Source organism: Cricetulus griseus, chromosome 2 (assembly GCF_003668045.3).
Source record: "Cricetulus griseus strain 17A/GY chromosome 2, alternate assembly CriGri-PICRH-1.0, whole genome shotgun sequence".
NCBI lineage: Eukaryota > Metazoa > Chordata > Mammalia > Rodentia > Cricetidae > Cricetulus > Cricetulus griseus.
The window spans coordinates 83837703-83857608 of NC_048595.1; the positions used below are offsets into that span (position 1 = coordinate 83837703).

Consider the following 19906-nt stretch of genomic DNA (forward strand, 5'->3'; position numbering starts at 1 on the left):
AAGGCTCCAAATCACCTCTGATTTAGTTCCCTTTCTCACAGTTATCTCTTAAATCCAGCTGCCCCATTACAACCTTCTCCTTTATCACTTCTGTGCATGGTTGTATGTGTATGTTGTGTGTGCATCTTTTGTCATGTGGGTCCTGGGGATTGCCAACCCTTCACTTGCTGTGCCATCTCACCAACCATTACCATGTTTTTTGTGATTTGTTTCTATGCATTTTCCAGGTCTCCAGTCTGACCCCAATCCTCCAGTATCTTCACCTCGGTACCTTTTTAAAAAGGAGGGGGGAAGGTATATAAACTCTCCTTAAAAAATCAGCTGACTAAGCATATAGGAAAGGCTTAGTCATTAACATTTAACTTGGACATATTTAAACAAGTAAGAGGGGGAGCCCTTCGGTAAGGGCTGTCATATAGTGAGTGACCACCAGACAGGCGTTTTGTGTACACAGTTACTAGATTGTCAAGAACCCTATAGGGAAGGCTTGTCTGTACCTCAAAGGTCATAATGTTGAAGGCTCAGAGATGTAACTGTTCTAGAACCAGAGTTATTAAACGAGACAATGAAGTTTAAGTCTCAAATTTCTTTATTCCATCTTGCTGCCCCCATTTTATATCACTGTAGTATTGGACTAATGATGTCAGGTTAATTAATTGCATTAATTAATCACCACTAAGCTAAGTTCATCATCATTATGATACCTATTTCCAATGAAAGAGCACCTCACTATGGAGCCTTGGCTGACCTGGAACTCAATATGCAGGCCAGACTGGCCTCAAAATCTGCCTGTTTCTGCCTCACATGTGCTTGCCCAGCTTCATTTTAAACTACGTGTGTGTGTGTGTGTGTGTGTGTGTGTGTGTGTGTGTGTGTGTGTGTGTGTTAAGTGGGAATGTGCATGCAGGTGAGGATGAGAAGGCAAAGGAGGTCCTTGGATCCCAGAAGTTGTGAGTCAGAGTTGTGAGCTACCTGAGACAGGTACTGGGAACTGAACTCAAGCTCTGTCCTTTGCAAAAATACTCCCATAAACCACAGGCATTACTTTTCCTTGAAATGCCTCAAAAACATGGCAGAAAACAAAACAACAGGAAATGGCTGCCCCAACCTAGAATATAATGTGCTTTTCGATTGTTCCATGCAGGAAGAAATCTTGATGTAGCATCCACTTGTCAATCTCAATGATACTACAGCAGTTTATCTCCCTAAACCAGTGCCAACTTTTAAGAGGCAGGAGAGGACAAATTGTGGCAGGGCCTATTGTGAAGTGAATACGAGGTTCGTGTGTACCTATGCCTTTCCCCATTACCCTGCATGTTCTGATTCTCACAAGCAAATTATCAACTGTTCAGAGAAACTTTTAAAAAACCCTGTACTAACTGGTACAAATGAGCACATGACCCAGGATTAATAAAGCATCTTTTATAGATTTATTGGTCCATTACTTTAAGTTAACTGAGGTAAAGAATTTTTTAATTTACAAGCTAATAGTTTATCAAGCAATACAAATTCTTCGTTTACCTCAAAATGTAATACTAATTCCATAGTAAACAACAAACAGAATTTCTTACACACAGATATACGAAAAACCAAAGTGGACAAGAACTTCATGCCAGCATCAAAAATACAACAAAACAACTTTTTTTTCTTTTTATAATCTCTGGTTCCATAACAAAGAAAAAGGTGACATTCGTTTTTTGGTAGTTTCATGAGACAAACACTTGGATCTGTAAAGAAATCACTTTCTTATCAACACGCATTCTCTCAAGCACTTATGCTCACAACTTTTGTTTTGGCTTAATGGCAGCATGGAGAGAGAGCTAGCACAGTGGGACACCATACCTCAGAAGCCTGCTTCTTTCTCTGGAAGTTTAAACACACAATTTCTAAAAATAAAAAAAAAGTCCAAAAATTTGTTATAATCTCCCTTTGAACAGATAAAATGAGAGTTAGAAAGTTTGCTGGCAGTTTGTTTCATGGGAGTCTGTCAGATGCAGGCTGCCTCTCCATACATTCCTGACTCAGGCATGAAGGAAACAGGCATACAGAAATACAGAGACTCTGAGGGAGAAGCCCAACCCTCAGCACCGGCTAGGTGGACAGTGCTGACTGGTAAAGATGCTGGTTTGTGCTAGTTTGTTCCTGGATGAAGGCCCAGCTGACACAGCCATCACTCTGTTACACCAATCCACACGTTGCCTTGCAGTCTAGGGAAAAAAAAATCCCTCCTCCTCCCTCCCCTCCAGCATTGTTCCTGGCAAAGCATCAGTCTAAGGCTGTGGACCGGCCTGTCAAACAGCAGTGTGCACAGGTGTTAGCTGCTCTGACCAGGACTGCATGGAGAGCCCAAATCACCTGATACTTGGGCGGTACTTTTGGGAGAGGCACATAGACAACTCTTTACCACTGGCTCTAATATTAATGAGTCAACAGAACACATTTATGTTATTTGGCATTTCAACCTTTGGAGGAGTTCTATCCCAGTGTGCTCTGGGGCCCATTCTGTCACAATCTAGAGGATCCTCTGAAGCTATGTGATTTGTCACTGCTGATAATGTCTCTATACTCTACACCCCAAACTACCAACGCATACCAAGTTTGTCTTTCTCACTCAAAGACATCAAACAGTACGAGTGTCATACATAGTCCCTGTTTCTTGACATTATTTCAAATACCATTTGGCAACAGCAATATTTAGTCTCACCTCCCAAAAGGCCACCTTCCTTCTGTGACCCTCACCTCTGGCTTGTGACTTTAATGGGACTGAAGATGGCCTATATTAAGTTTCTAGACCATCTGCTTCCACATGTAAAACTTTCTATGCAAACTCTTTTAAACACTAGCTGAGGAGTAAGGCAATTAGTGGGTACTGACAGTTTTAAGAACTACAGTTAGGTTTTTAACAGTCTGTGGCTTTTTCTAGATATGTTGGTTTTCAAGTGCTAAAAACACAGATATGAGAGAGACATCTTATTGGTCTCTTTAAAAGTTTCCCCCACCTCAGATCACTTATTTACAAACTACAGTAGTTAAAAATAGTGATGTGGTTTTTTGTTTTGTTTTTTTCCACACATAAAGATTTGGGCAGTCCATCATACCCAGGAATATTTCAAACAGATATGATTAAGAGAGAATGGTCTGCCCATTTAAGAGAGTTTTCACCCCAGCCTAGACAAAGTCGCTGTCCTCTGATGTGTGCAACCATGGGGACACCTTCAAAACAGAACACTGACAACCTACAGAGTAGGTTGGTAAAAAATTGAATCCCTCATTATTTACTAAATTATAAACAGGGAGGAAGCAAGCAGCCCCAACACCTACTGCATCTCTATTTGGCCAGGAGGTAATTTTCCTTAATTGTACTGCTAAGTGCCACCTGCTACCTGAGGAGAATCTGTTGCCAGCCTGAAGACTTTTGAGACTGAGAAGGAAACCCCAAATCCCCAACATAATCTTGTAAATGAAGATGACCAAAGTCCCCTAACACTATGCTTAGCTTACTTGATTTCCAAATACCATTTGTGAGAAGGTGAGGGGCCAGAAGAGAGTGCCCTGCCCCAGCCACAGAAGCTGATCCTCTGAAAGAATCACCCTTTAGGGTCGCCAGCTCCACCTAGCCAGAGAGGCCAGTTCCAGTCCACTCCAAGACCCAAATTAGTATGGCCAATGCAGCTGCTAAGGCAGTCCTTGGCTTTACCCACCCCAACCAGCTCAGGGTAGTGTAGTGTAGTGTAGTGACGTTACTATGATTCAAATGACCTCACTGAAACAGAGCCAGCTACCTAGGGCTTCAGTGCCATAGAACAGGACCGAGTCACAGAGTCTGAGTGTTCTTTGGGTGTTGTCCTAAAAGAGAAACATTGCCATCATGCTTACTTCTAAAATCAGAACTTTCATTGGGCCTTCACCCAAGGCTACAGTGTGCACGGACAGTTTCCTCCTGTTGAGATAGAAAGAGTACACTCTACTCAGCATCTAGAGCACACTCCATGTGGCCCCCATTTGGCATAAAGAGACTTACATTCCACTTGTATCCCCAGGCATGCTGGGCTTTTCTTATGTTGGTTATGGGGAAATGCCTGGTGAGTTCAGGAGTAGCTTGGTTAAGCACCAAGCCAAGGCCTCCCCCTAAGCCTACTTGCAACGACTCACCAACAATCATGACTGAGCCTTAGGAGAGGGTAAACCCAAGCCCACACAGGCTGAGACATGAGTCCCTCCTTACTCCAGTGCAGAGCCTCCTTGCTTTGAGCAGAGCAGCCCAGATTCTTCTTACAAGTTGCCAGCATTAGCATATCCTTTACTGCTACAAACCACAACAGTGTTGTGTAAACACTCGCATCTCTCTAGTCTCCTTGGTTTTAAGAATTCTCTCTTTTTACCTTGACAGATTTCTAAGCCAATGAACAAACCCTCCATTTCTCAGGACCTGGGCAGTTACTAGGGCCAACTTTCATTTTACTGTCATGTATTCAAAGCCTCAAAATCTATGTACTATCCCTCTGCTTGAGGTTCAGCTCATTCTACCCTCAAGGCAAAGTCTCATGGAAAATAAACAAGAGGGATCTGTGACTTCAAGGCAGAAGCTTTGTAGGCTCCAGAAGGAACTAATGGAGCTTCTCGGAGGCATTTCGGCATTCGGCATTCAGCACCGGCACCGTAGTCTCTGAGCTATGTTTTGTGGGGGAATCTCTTTTGTGCTTGGCCAAGAGGAAACAAATGCTTGTGACTGCTGAGCTTCCGGGGACTGAGGGAGCCACAGGAGTAGGAGGGCAGGAGGCCCTGTCACTGTCTACCTGCCCCTTTCCTCTGGCCAGCCTCCTCAGCTCACCATGAGAGCCTGAAGACAGGGACAAGAGTGCCTTCTGGTGCATGGGTGTTCCTGGCTCGGCCACTGACATCGTTCCTAGGGGACCAAAAGTCTCCAATATTCCAGCCCTTTCTGGAATCTTGCTTGCTGGCCAAAAGAACAGAACAAGACAAAAAGTTCAAGATGCCCTCCCTGAAATCCAGTGTCTCACAAGGGAATGCCTGAGGACCCTGCTTCCATTCCTATATTTCCCAGTGCAGCCCAGGGCTGTTTTCACAGGGCTTCCTTCTTATGTAGCTAACCGGCATTCAGGATTGACTTGGGGTTCAGCAATTGGCTGGACATCAAATGGTAGCTTCTCCTTAATACTTTCTGTAGTTCCTTCCAAGCATCAGTACACTGGACACTTATCAAGCACACAGTCTACACAGCAAGGTTTCATGTTTCCCAAAGATGGCCATCACTGCTGGGCCAGTCTGGTGTCTCATGACATACATCAATGGAGCCCTGTTGGTGACTAGATATATGACCTGACTCTACCAGCATGCTGGGGCTGGCTCTTGGCATTCACACCCACACCAACCCAATGGTTTAGAGGTAGAATGAGATGCTGAGCCACTGAAGTTTGGGTAAGTACAGACTGTTCTTACCCTCTGCTTCAGTGGGTCGTTTCTATTTGTACCAAACAAAATTCACATCAAAGGATTTTAGGATGGCACAGATGGGGTTTAGGCAAGTACCAATAGTTTCAGGAATTATTATTTCAATCATAAACTTGTCAGATGTAAAGAAAAGACAAATAGTTCCATGCTGTCTAGCTGCTGTCTACAATGTCTCAGATGCAGCTGACTGGAGGTCCAACTCAGAGAGGGAATGACAGGACCTCAGCATGCTGTGTGTTGATTGGAATTTGCAAATTAATTTGTACGTGAAGCAGTAACTGGACTGCTTCATTTTAAAACAAACAAAACCCCTTCTGTTTACCTGAGGCTCAGATTTATGGATTTTTAGCAAAGCCACAGATGAAAGAACACACTCTGCAGCTTGTTTTCAACGAGAACAATCTGAAAGAGATCCTTTCTAACTGCTGACTTTATGGCAATTTGAAAAGTTTCAAATGAAAACTTTAAGCCCAGCCAGCAGTCCTCATATTTTGGCTGCAAATGGAGATTTCCATATAGTCAGAAGCACAAGTCCTGGTGTCTCTCTTCTCATCTCTAAGGGCCCTTCAGATATTATTCCTCCAGACCACAGAAGTTTAGGGGTTAAAACCCTCATATAGAACATTCACACTTAACTTACAAGTTTGACAGTCATAACAATGTGATACACCAGCCCTCACTGCAAGGTTGCCCAGATATTCAGTGGGCATGATAGGAAGTATTAAACCAGACATTTTTGGTGAGGTTAAGGCAAATTGCACAAAGCAGACATTGGGGGAGGGCTTGGCACACAGGAGAGTCACTGACCATTAAACAGCAGGTGTTTCCTAACAGGTCTAATCCCAACCACAATGAAGGTTAACAAGCAAAACAAAAACACTAATACAGTCACAGAGAAAAATGCACCTTTTCCCAATTCACACCAAAAAGCTTCTCATCTGTAGCATTCTGGTGTCAGAAACAAGATCCAGGGGCATTCTCTTCAGCTTCCTGAGGCATCGCATAAGGACAAGGACGCTGGCTTGCTCACTCGAGCATTGATGCACACAGAGACACTGATTTAAATGGACCCATGTGAACCAGAAACAAGTCAACAGATGCCACTCACGATGAGCAGGCAGTAGGCCACAGTCACAGCCACAGGCCACTGTAAATTAAGGACTTTCCAAGAAGGTCCCTATACCTCCTATGCCGGGACAGGCCAATGCTCCCAGGGGCAAAGTGCAGAGTCACAGGGTTGCCACAGCTGCCTTCTTCATGTCTCCCATGTCCCTGAAAAGCAGGGCTGTTGTTCTGTCCCACAACAGCAATTGGGCTGCCCCCCAAAGCAATGTCATGTGTCATCTGGGGGTTGTCCTGTCCCTTAGTTTCAAGTCTTTGTAGTGTTCCATTTAGGAGGTTCCTTCACAATATGGAGGTATGCTTCTGTTGCGAGATGATCACAGCCCCATAGACTCCTCCAAGGAATAAATACTAAACTGAAAACAACTATGGGGAGGGAGAGGGAGAGGGGGAGGGGAAGAGGGAGGGAGACAGTACACAAACGGGGGTGGGGGGGGCTGCTATGCTGCTTTCCCACCGCCACCTCTCCACCTCTCTGGCACTGCAGGGACATTCTGGTTCAGCGTGTCATGCCCTGTGGAGGCAGAAGAGTCTCTCTGTCCCAAGAACAAATCTACTTGGTCTCTTGTTTCTCTTGCAGTAGTGGAATAATCGACTCCCACGCCATGAGGCACTGAAACGACAACATGCATACAAGGTCAGCTGATTAATGTTACTCTGTCAATCCTGATCCTGCTGGGTCACCTTTGTCTAGTGGCACCTACCTGTGTTATCAAAACTATATCAATAGAGGAGGTGACAGGGATTTGTCTGGAATATGAAAGAGCAATGCCCTTACAAAGCTTGCCTGCATTCATGATAGTGCCAAACCTACATCCAGGCAGTGGTGATGGATTCACTCTCAGAAAACTCTTTCCTTTGACTAAGCAAAAACTAGATCAGGCAGGAAACTCTTGATGAGGACACAGGTTCTGAGTACCCATGAAGACATTGTTGGAGGTGTGGGTGGGGCTTGTACAAAGATATAAACATGAAAGGCCAGCTGCCCGAGTCAGGGTGGGTGGAAAACTTGCTCTTATTCATCAACCTTAAGCTTGGTCTGTTTATTTGGGCCACTCTTAGATATCCCCCAAAGATGGGGAGAAGGGAGTCCAACAATTTTTACAATTATTCCTGTGTATGTGAAGGGTAGGGGTACATGTCCAGCCTTAAGGGGCCAGTTCTCTCCGTCCACCATGTGTGTTTTGGAGATCAAATTCAGGCTGTCAGGCTTGGCACCTTTACCCACTCTATCGAGCCATCTCACTGGCCCAACTATGAGGCTTTATTAGGCCCATATACTGTTATGTATTTTATATTCAGTGTCACATGGTTCATAGTCAGAACATGAATGCACACTGATATTCCTTTCACTGCAAGTTCCTTTCATTCCAGGTCCTTATGACAGGCCAAGAACTTAGAAGACTTGGGCGCTGCCTCTGAGTGTGGCTGGCTCAGTCGACATGTTCCTCCCTCTGAAGAGCCTCTTGCAAAAGGGAAGGGAAAATCCACTGTAATTGACAGCCTTGGGGTGAAGGAGGACTCCATCTGAGTCACCTGGGGAGGCATTCTGCAGAGGTGGGAGGAGAGAGGCATCATCAGGTCATCAAGTAGAAAGAGGAGTGATGAAACTTCTCCCTGATACCTTCCTGGGAGACTCAGAAGCCTGTCCTAAATACGGTAAGGCTTGCTTTCAACGATGGACCTGAAGGGAAGTCCATAGAATTCCAAACTCTAAGCTATCCCATCCTATCTACAAGGGTCCTTCTGCATGTCTCAAGAGGAACTGTGACTGATCAAACTTTCTTTTCGGTCCTTAAATGTGTTGGCTCTTTTCTTGCTCAGGAACCTTACAGGTGTTGTTTCCTTTGCCTACAGTATGTTTGTCAGATCTCTGGCTCTAAGGATCAGAGCAAATGTTATTTCCATTGACAATAAAACATTATTTTGTGCCCATTCCACTAGACCCGCCCCCCAGTACATTCTTCCTGTTCCTTACCTTTAACTCAGTTCCTTCACCCTTACCTCTAGGAATCCATCATTAATGCATCTCTCATGGACTGAGGATGCCTAGAGGGTTGTGCAATTCCAACTGTTAATCAACTTTGTAAACAAGCCTTTGCATACAAAAAGTACAGGGAAAAAAATGTCAAATAGTAGAAGCCAAGACCAGGTCTGTTTATAGGAAAATGGGAAGAAGAAGATAGGGCCTGAGTTTGCCTTCTGGGATTTTAGAGATGGTTGGTTTTAGTATGGGAAGTAAGAACATCAAGGTAACTTTTATTGAGTGTTCGCCACAAGCTGAGTATGTTCTGGTAACTTGAATCTGCATTTTCCTTTATCTTCACAATCTTCCTGTGAAAATGACTAGCACTTACAATGGAGGGATTGGCAGGAGCCTTGCCTAACACAGCAGGAGGAGGCCTTGACTTCATGTGGGGAGCTTCCTACCTTTGAGGAAGCAAGGCTGTTTCTCAAAGTGTGTGGCCGCTGTCTCCGAAGCTGACTGTGTGTGGGGACAATCCAGACTTATGGGTGGCCCGGCTTGTGTGGAATTTTTAAACTTCTGTGAGTATTGATTTCTTTAGCTTTAAATTGAAAATCATAAAATCTTCTTTGTCACATAACTTGACCTGACCACACGCTTGGGTCCTGGAACCCTGACTAGGGATGGAGAAGGAGAAAGGACAAACATACAGACACACATGCAGCAAAGCTGGGATCAGGCGGGTGTGTGCTCACTCTGATAGAGGGCTCCTAATGCCAGCAACATGGAACCTCAGTGAGTTTATTAGGTACAGCACATGGGGAGGGGCTAGCTAGTATCAGTAGATCTCTGTAGGTGAACAGTCTCAAGCTGTAAACATCTGGGAGGAGGAAGCTGCAGTTCTAGTCTTTCCAACACCCTGATCACTTGCTCAAAAACACTCATACTCAGACCCCAAGGAAGCTTTGCTATCCCTCTTCAGCCTGGCCCAGGATGAAATGAGTGTGCCAGTTTCCCATGGGTCAGAAGCCTCAGAGGCCTCAAAATGGGCTTCACTCACTCGGGCCTTCCTCTGATGCCCACACCTCTCAGCCTTGACAGAGAGTTAAATTTAATGAGTTGACACGTGCTAAGCATCCAGGGGGAGGTCCAGTTCAGAGCAGCAGGGACTCCGGAGAAAAGGCAGGGAAGGATAGAGGGAACCTCCATCTCCTCCCACTCGGCTTTGTTTCCTTGATTTTCCTTTAGTAAGCTGGGAAAAGTAAAGGCATACCACCTCAGAGCAGCAGCCACAACCATCTAAGCCTCAAAGACAGTCTAGGCCAAGGACGTGTCCTAGGGCTACAATCTAAGAGATACACCTGTCGATAGCACCTTCCCATATAATGAGAGGCTGTCCTGAATTTCAAGGCCACAACTTATTTCAACTGAAACTAGGCTGTTGTTTAACTCTATGTGTAGGCTACAAAACACATCAAGACCCATTATTAGAAATGACTTCAAATTAGACACATTAGGAGTGAACCTTTATCTGAGGAAATGGCTCTCTCCCTCTAACCCTCCCCTCCTGTGTGTGTGTGTGTGTGTGTGTGTGTGTGTGTGTGTGTGTGTGTGTGTGTAGGAAAGTTTAACCTGAGGTCCATAGATCAAGAGGATGCACAGCTTTCCTGTGGAATGCCATATAACTATTTTAGGTATTTAAAAAGAGTATTTTAGAATCTAACATTAAAAACAAACAGGATTTTGATAAGATGTCTATCAGCTTCAACAGATGATAAAGAGGGTCCATGACACAGTGAAAATGAAGAACCCTTTATGCGGAACCACAGGTAACATAAGAAACCCCAAAGCCTTCGTAAACTGGGGTACCCAAGTACTGGTCTCACTGGATCTGGGAAGCAGTCAGCTGTCCAAACCAATGAGCCACCTCCTCCAGTAGAGTGCGAGAAACAGAGACCTATGAGAACTGGATCTCTGCTTTGAAATTCTGCACTGCTCTGCCAGGGTACTCGGGGTAGATAGATGCAAGTTAAAGATGGGACAAGGGGATCATACTTTGGGATTTCTTGAAGACCCCCCCCTATGAAAGGCTCTGACCACTAGAAACTGAAGGGACCTGCTCCCCTTTTGGCAGCCATAACAGCCGAACACGTGCTTGCCATAAACTTGCCTTGGTCACTTAGAGGTCAGATGTCTGTCTCATGACAAGGAACCCATCAGAAGTTAGTCACTAGAAAGTCAGATGCCTGCCTCGTGACAAGGAACCAATCAGAAGTTAGCTGGTGGCACTATGCTTTATGACTCTGGGTGTGCTTTATGGACAAGCTGACGTAGAGAGCATAACAACCTGGGAGGGCCTATGGGCCACAACAACCAGTTGACCAATCAACACAGGGCAAGCCCTCCAAGCCTGGAGGCACACCAATCGTGAGCCTGTGCATACCCCTAGACACTCCCCTTACGCTGTCCTATAAGATCTCTTGGGAGGCCCTAGGAGCCGTCTTTTGCTAGCCATCCGCCATGGCGGGTGGGTGAAAGACCCAAGCTAACATGGGGTTAGCTCGTTAAATTACAATAAAGCCTCGTGCAGTTTGCAGCAAGCTCTCGAATCCACCTGGTGATTGTGGTGACCGCGAACGTGGCCTGGGACCCCGGATACTTGAGTTTTCCGGGGGTCTAACAAAACCACAGTGGCAGGCAGCCTGCTTCTCACCTTCTCATAATACTGGATATTCTTGTCAGCCAAGCCCACGAGCAGCTGCCGGAAATCATGGCGCTTGTTGTTCTGCCATCTCTCCATATCAGCCTTCAGGTCAGCATTGAAGCACTCCATCCTATCCTGGCACTTCTCCACATCTGCTGGCACCTGGAAGCAAAACATATTCGTAGCTTCGAAGTGTGATTGGTTTCTCCTACTGTGAGCTCCTCCTCAAACATTTGTAGGGAGCCAAAGTGCTAAATTAAAATGTTCAAATGCTTCCTGGAAAACATAGGCTTGAGTTGTGGGACCTATAGAAAAATTTGTAAAAAGCAAACATCATCCCATTTATTCAACAGAGCAGAGACACATGGGAAAACACCTCCCTGTCTCCATTTGCAAATGGGAAGAAAAGGACTCTGAGTAAGGTGGCTTGGGATCCTTTTAGGATCATTTTGTCATCCATGCTGACAAACAGGGACAGACTGCACATACAGCAGCAGGCCCCACATACAGTCCTGGGTCGTGTCAGAACTAGAAAAGAAGGAGTTTCCTGGGTCATGGGAACTAGTCCAATACTTGTGATGTCTGATGACGCTCTTCCTCATTTATCTGAGCGAACTGTAATAACAAGACTACCGGCCAGCTCCTGCCTCTGAGCTCCACATGATAAATAAACTGGGTACCCTTCTGCACTCTAGGTGGCAGGTAGTCAGAAAGTCCAAGAATGGAAGGAAAACCGTTAAAGGCATCAAAAGAATTTGAAGTGTAATATAACAGGTGGTTTCAAGTTTTTCTTAAGGTTTAGGAAGACTTTCTCCAAAGGGAAGTATGTCCCCTGGGTTTTGTGACCTTCAGTTTGCTGTGGTGAGTTGCATTTATCCCACATGGCTATCTTGGGCCTCCTGGTCACAGTGGTTTTCTAAAACCAGATTTTCTGTCTTGTCAAGTATGTTGAAGAATATTATTTTAAGATGTGTGTTGGGCCGGGCGTTGGTGGCGCACACCTTTAATCCCAGCACTTGGGAGGCAGAGGCAGGCGGATCTCTGTGAGTTCGAGGCCAGCCTGGTCTCCAGAGCGAGTGCCAGGATAGGCTCCAAAGCTACACAGAGAAACCCTGTCTCAAAAAACCAAAAAAAAAAAAAAAAAAAAAGTGTGCCAGTGCCCGAACATATTTTCGGTTATAGGCCCCACCTCAATTCTAGGAGCTCAGTTATCCTATTGTCTTTTAGATGTCATCTGGTTACCTCTGGATGGCCTGGCCATTGTGGAGAATGTCTCCTAGTTTGTATAACAATAGACCTAGGCCCTGGTGAGCCCACATCTATTCTGAGACTGGTGCCCTTGTGGAATGTCTGGGGGCTTATGTACGTGCATTCTGGTACTCTCTCTAGGATTAAAGGAAATATTTGATATCAGTTCTAGACATGATAATAGAGGTCTTCTACCAGTTCCCCCATTTTTGGAAAGCTATTGAAGAGGATGCTTGAATAAACTGTGGACTCCAGTACAGACTGAAGGCCTTCCTGAGATGACAAGATATCTCTGTCTCATCTTTAACACCGTTGGGTAGCTGGGGCTTCCTGATCCACACTCCCCCACTCAGAGTAGGACCCAGGGATGCTCAGCTGGTTTACATCAAAGCAGCAAAGACATCAGTCCAGAACAGATGGCCTCTGTAGTGTGGGACTGAGACAGGCCAGACCCCAGAAGATGTGTTATGTTTGTTTATGCTGTGCAACATTTGTTTTAATGATGCAAAGATGTGTTACATTCTTTATTCTTTTTTAAAAAAATTTATTTATTATGCATACAGTGTTCTGCCTGCATGTATGTCTGTCCACCAGAAGAGGACACCAGACCTCATTACAGATGGTTGTGAGCCACCATGTGGGTGCTGAGAATTGAACTCAGGACCTCTGGAAGAGCAGCCATCTCTTAACCTCTGAGCCATCTCTCCAGACCGTGTTGCATTCTTTTATGTTGCATTTGTTTAACTCTGTGAAGCTGTGATTCTTTGCCTGCCTAAAAATCCCTGATGGTCTAATAAAGAGCTGAATGGCCAGGTGGGGCTGGCAAGCAGAGAGTATAAGTAGAAGAAGAAATGAGAAAAGGAGAAGGAGAAAGGAAAGGAGGACACTAGAGGCCAGTCACTCAGCCACACAGCTAGCCACAGAGTAAGAAGGAAAGTAAGACATACAGAAATAGAGAAAGGTAAAAGCCCAGAGGCAAAAGAAAGATGGGATAATTTAACATAAGAAAAGCTGATCAGAAACAAGCCAAGCTAAGGCTGGGCATTCATATGAAAGAATAAGAGTCCATGTGTGATTTATTTGGGAGTTGAGTGGCAGGCCCCACAAAAGAACAAAGAGTAAGAGCAAAAAATAAAAAACAACTAGCAACACAAGTGCTCCAATGGGCCCATATGGTGGTCAGGGTTCAGCATGCCCAAAGTTAGGCCAACACTTGACAGAAGCAAATGATACCCTGAAGGTTTTAAGTCCCCAGACCAACAAGCCCAAATGTCTCCAAGCTACAGGACTAACTATTGAGAGTCAATTTCTATCAACCAGAAGAATTTCAACATGGCAAGGACAGGGCTGAGGGAACTGGGCATCTTCCCTTATAAAGCTGCCCAACTATATGAATATGAGGTCTGCCGACAGCTGACACTCAGGCTTGCAGGTAGGTGACACTGCAACTCTTTTCTTATTTGTGTGTTTCTGTGACAATTAACTGGTAACACCTAGCATTCCTTGTTGTTATTCATGCTTCTTGTATCTGACAGACATTGGGATGGCAATATTCAAGGATAACAGGTGGGTATTCTCTATCATCAGATACAAAAGTTTGGGGGCTGGGTCACTGCTAAGGCCTCAGATGGCACAAATGTCTGAATCAATGATAAACTGTGTTCCCACATAGGCTCCTCCATGTCTGGTGAAAAATTCCATCAGAGAAGGCTCAGGTGTGATGATCTGTACGGTGCTAATAGTTGTTGTTTGTTCACCAGTTCCATGCTCTAATGCTGAACATTTATGTATGCTGCAGTGCAGGGTGGTAGATTAAATCCACTTAGAATACATATTCTTGCACTCTGTTTGTGGGCAGGGCATTTCCAGGCCCTAATGTATAAATCTCTACCTGCTTCTTTTTCAAAGCAAGGGCAGAGAGTCATATTATTTACTCCTCCACAACAGATTAAAAAAAATCTCCCAGGAATGTAAGACTGAGAAAAATCCCAAGACTTGAGGGAAAGAGGTGCTCATGGCTTCAAGTCCTGAAACCAATGACAGAACTAATTCCTCTGTCACAGAAGAGAAAGGAAAGATGAGAGAATTCTGCTCACCTCTGGCTAATTATGTCTGGGTGCAATCGAAGATGCTGTGAAATTTACTAGAAAATACATCTCTCTTCACTTGTCAAAAACATCTGGGAATAATAGATATCCTTGTTTAATGATCTCAGGTCTCTTAGAACTCACCATTATGATGTCTGGGACTAGAAACTAGAGACATGGCTTGGTGGTAGAGTGCTTGCCCGGCATGCATCAGGCTCTTGGTTCAGTCCCCAGTGCAGGGAAAGGGGAGTGTCCCTGAAGGATGTGATGATGATACATGCTCAGAATTGCAGCATTAGGAAGACAGCCAATCAAGGCCAGCCTGGACTACAGGGTAAGGCTATGATAGGGTGGTAGGAGAGTGGGGGAGGAAGAGTTGTTGCCCTTTGTCACACCTGTGGTCACTGTCAACCTATCTGGATTTTAGAATCGCCTGAGAGTGTCTGGGCATCTGCAAAAGGGTTTCCAGGGAGGCTTGACTAAGAGAAGGCCCACTCCAAACATGGATGGGGTACGAGGCTAAATTAAAGGGGGAAAGGGACAGGGAAGCTTGACACCCATATCAAGCTGGCATCCATGTTCATCTTTCTCTGCTTTCAACCGTGGGTGCAAGGTGTCTAAAATAGCCACTTTCTGCCTTTTTATTTTTTTTTCAAAAATTTCCTTTTAAAAATAACTACATTATGCCAGCTGGTAGTGGTGCACACCTTTAATCCCAGCACTCAGGAGGGAGAGGCAGGAAGATCCTTCTATGAGTTTAATGCCAGCCTGGAGTACAGAGCTAGTTCCAGAACAGCCAGGGCTACACAGAGAAACCCTGTCTCAAAAAACCAAAAAAAAAAAAAAAAAAAAACCCTGTATTTTTGTGTAGCATCTTTCCTGGCATCCCTCATTCTTTTTTGTTTCACTGTTCTGACACTGTTTGAGACAGTGTCTTGCTGTGTATTTCAGGCAGGCCTCTAACTGGGGATTCCCCTGTCTCTCAGCTTCCTGAATACTAGGATTACAGGCATGTTCCACCAGGCTGCTTCCTTATTTTTTTCTGAATCAATGATATGGAAAAGAGAAAAGGTGCAAAAACTACAAGTACTGAAGAGATGGCTTAGTGATTAAGAGCACTTGCAACTCTTGCAGGACATGGATGTGGTTCCCAGAACCAATGTGGCAACTCAGCACTACCTATAACTCCATTCCGGGGGATCCAACACCCTCTTCTGGCCTTCACGGGCACCGACACACACATGGTACATATACATACATGTAAGTAAAACACTTCATGCACATAATGTAAATTAATCTTTAATGGAAAATTGGGTAAAATGTAAATGTCTCCTCTACAAGTTCACCCTTACTGTTTACTTAGTATGCCAATGTCTAGCCTGGTTTTACATGCTAAGTCCTCTGACCCTTCTGTAGTAATAGTTCTTGAGTCTCAGAAGAGGCCCAGATGCTAAACCTTGTGAAGTCTGGGCCTCATAGACCCAGCAGAAGGCAGCTGGTCTTCTCCTACACCTATGGCTTCTCAACATTAAAACTGGGAGGAAAGCTAAGTGCCTTAGTTAGGGTTTCTATTGCTGTAAAGACACACCATTACCATGGTAACTCTTATAATGGAAAACACTTATTTGAGGTGGCAGCAGTTTCAGAGGTTCAGTCCATTATCACCATGACAGGGAACATGGCAGGGAGCAAGTGGTGAGCAGGCTGACATGGTACTGGAGAAGAAGCTGCTACATGTTAATAGGCAAGCAATAGGAATAGACTGAGTGTCACACTGAATGAAGCTTGAGCAAAAGAGACCTCAAAGACCACAGTGGCACACTTCCTCCAAGGCCACATTTACTTCAACAAGGCCACACTCATAATAGTGCCATTCCCTTTGGGGCCATTTTCTTTCAAACTACCACACGAAATCTACACAAAACACAATTCCACTGTCTGAGGGCAAACCAGCTCAGTGTCTCTCATTTTCTCAAGCCTCAAAGCAGAGCAAAACTAGAAATCCTATCCAATTATGTCTCCCTCAGCACTAGAAGTCTCACCAGCCCTGCCCTGGCTCTCACCAAAAGACCACAGGGCTCCCAGCCAGCACCGCAACCATGCAGCCTGCTCCTTCATCCCGACTGCTCCATCCTAAGATGACTACTTCATTTGAAGTGAGGATCAAAGAGACCCATGAAACTCCTTCCTTCCTCTGGTTTACATAAAAATAATTAGGTTTTAGGCTGGGGACACAGCTCAGTGGAGAAAGCTCTCACTGTAAAGCATGAGGATAAGTTTGGATTCCTAGAACCCACACGACTCTTCAGAGTGTCTGTAATGAGAAGCTTGGAAGCTCTCAGGCCAGGTAGCACAGAATACATAGCAGTGAACAACACAGACTCTGAGGCTTCCAGGTGCATATATGAACACACAATCGCACACATGCGTGTGCATGTACACACACACACACACACACAGTTTTTCTTTCTAAGTGATTAGATTTCAGTGTGCCAGAGCTTCACAAAACCTCAAAATTCTTTCTCTCTCTCCCAATCCCTCTCTCTCTGTCAACTTTTTTTTTTAAGATTTAACTTTCTGTTGCTATGTCTAAACCCAGCCTTCATTCTCTCTCACACACCAGTAACTAAAAGAGCTGGCTGAGGGGGCAGGGGAAGAAGGGAAAGAGAGGGAGCTGGGATTGACATGTAAAAGAAGCTTGTTTCTAATTTAAAATTGGTCTAATTACAATTATAAAAAAAAAAAAAGAGCTGGCTGAGTCCTTGGAGTGGAACTACACCTGATGCCCTGGCTTGTACTCCACTAACAGCAGCTTTAATTCTGTGAGCTCAAACATCTGAAGACAAGCAGAGCAAAGCCTAAAGTTGCTCATTTCCTAGAGGTCTGTCCACATGCTGATGGGCAGCCAGTCATGGAGCAGTGGAAGCTTAGGACACAATGATTGTGCCTAAAACAGGATGGCTCAAAAAAGGCAAGAGACTGGAAGGGGGCAGAGCTGGGGAGATCAGTGAATAAGTGTTGCAAGCATGGAGACCTAAGTTTGAATCCCCAACACCCACATAAAAGCCACCCCTAGGCAGGGCAGCCCTGGGCTGTATAAGAAAGCCAATTGAACAAGTCATAGAAAGCAAATCAGTGAGCAGCACTCCTCTATGGCTTCTGCTTCAGTTCCTGCCTCCAAGTGCCTGCCTTGGCTTCCTCCAATGGACTGTGACCAGGGAGAGGCGTGCGTGCGTGCGTGCCTGCGTGCGTGCGTGCGTGTGTGTGTACCAAATAAACTCTTTCTTCCCCAGTTGCTTTTGGTCATGTTTTTTATCACAGCAATAGAAAGCAGACTAAGACAAAAAGTGACTTCTGGGTTTTAAACAAATAATTAACAGAGATTATACCTACTGAAGAAGCATGATTTGATATGCATATAAACCATGTAATGATTACCATAATCACATTAGCATCCATGGCACCCATGAAGCACATGAGATCTTCAGAATATATTCACTTTGTAACTAAAGGATTGGACCTCTTGACTCTTGAACATCTTCCTATTTCCCCTTCCTAGGAACCACCATTCTGCTCTGTTTTTTATAAGTTCACTTCTTTAGGTTTTACACATGAGATAGCCATTTGTCTTTTCTGAAGTGACCTCACAGTTAAGGCTAAGTCACAAAAGAGAAAGTATTTAAATATCTAGCCTTCCATGTCATTCCTTTTCAATGAGGCTGAGACATGGGCTCAGCATATAGAACTATGTTCCAGATCACAAGAACAGCTAGAGGTTTCTAGTGAAAGAGGAAACATGAGGATGGTGGAGGCTGTGCCATCTGCCTTCATTTCCACCATGGGTTCCTTCCTCACAGCGCACCATCGCAGGAGAAGCAAGGGATGGCAGGGGTGGGGTGTCCATCAGCTACGAGCTCTAGGCCAGTGACAAGCTGGTTAATCTTGGTTGTCAAGTTGATGAAACTTAAGAGTCATGATGGAAGCAAAACTCCAGGCATGTTTGTGAAGGGTTTCTAGATTGGGTTAACTGAAGTGGGCACCACTCCATGAGCTGAGGTTGTCTACCGGAGAAAATGAGTTGGGTACTACTAGTGTCTGTGGCTCTTTGCATCCTAGTTGTAATACCATGTGACCAGCTGCTTCGCGCTCTTGCTGCCAGGTCTACCCTACCATGCTGGACTGAAATCTCAAACTGTAAGCTAAAGTAAACCCTCCCTTCCTTTAGTTACTTTTGCCAGAACAAGGAGGGAAGTAACCAACATGTGCTCCCATCCCACTTTCTAAGACACAGGCAGCACTCAAGTTCTGGTGTGGATTGTTGCGGGATATTTGTACACTGTGTGAAGGTGTATTGCTGTGATTGTTGTAATAAAAAGCTGAACAGCCAGTAGCTAGGCAGGAGGTATAGGAGGGACGGAGATGCCAGGAGACACTGAGGGGAAAGAGGAGGTGCAAGATAGAAGAGTGGGAAAGCCATGTGGTAGAGCGTAGATTAATATAATGGGTTCATTTAAGTTTTAAGAGCTACTTAGGAACAAGCCTAAGCTGTAGGATAAGCTTTCATAATTAATAAGAAGTCTCTATGTCATTATTTGGGAGTTGGCTGGCAGGATGGAAAAAGACTAGTTATAGTGGCTCACTATGGTGACACACAAATCAACACAACAGACATGCATGTCCGCCTATGACGGCATACGGGGCACAGGACATCTGCATCCAAAACACTAAGCAATTCACAGTACTGCACTGTGACTCACTTCCCTGCCCTTGGAATGGGGTAAGAATACTGTCTCCCTTCTGGGTCACATGACTAGCACAGTATCATGTGAAACAATTAATTCTTTAAAAAAGAAAATGCGCACACCAAGTCAAGCAGTGAGGTTTCAAATTCCCCCAAGTCTGTTCCAGGGAAGGGAGGACAGATGACTAGTTCTGATGTCAAACTATCTGCCTCAACATTGGTCCTTACTATAATGCCCACCTCTTCTGTGAACACAACTACAAATCTGAATCACAAACACACAGAAGGAGAACGACATATTGGTAGTGGAAGGGCCTATGCTTAAGTCTAAGGCTGAGCATCAGCATCAGTAGGGAGCCTGCAGCGTTCAGCCCAGCCTTTGCGGGGTGCTGGCCTGACCTTGGGACGCTCTTCCTTTCTCAGAGCCACAGCTTCCAGTTTGGCTTCATACTCTGCTTGAACTTGGTCCCTCTTCTTCAGTACACTCTGTGGAAGGTAGAGAGAACATGTTAACAGCCTGCAAAGGGGCCTCCAACTCCCAGCCCAGCCATGTGCTCCCAGGACAG

General features: G+C 45.0%; 1 protein-coding gene across 1 annotated transcript in view; it reads right to left on the reverse strand.

The window, feature by feature from the left end:
• Positions 1-1407: 1407 nt before the first annotated feature.
• Positions 1408-19906, reverse strand: part of Snx30 (sorting nexin family member 30) — a 101549-nt gene continuing 83050 nt past the window's right edge. Inside the window, exons 7-9 of the mRNA XM_027402992.2 lie at positions 19740-19826; positions 11274-11426; positions 1408-7207 (exon numbers count right to left, since the gene is read on the reverse strand). Of these exons, the coding sequence (XP_027258793.1) occupies positions 7148-7207; positions 11274-11426; positions 19740-19826 (300 nt within the window). The 3' untranslated portion in view covers positions 1408-7147. The remainder of the gene's footprint in view (positions 7208-11273; positions 11427-19739; positions 19827-19906) is intronic.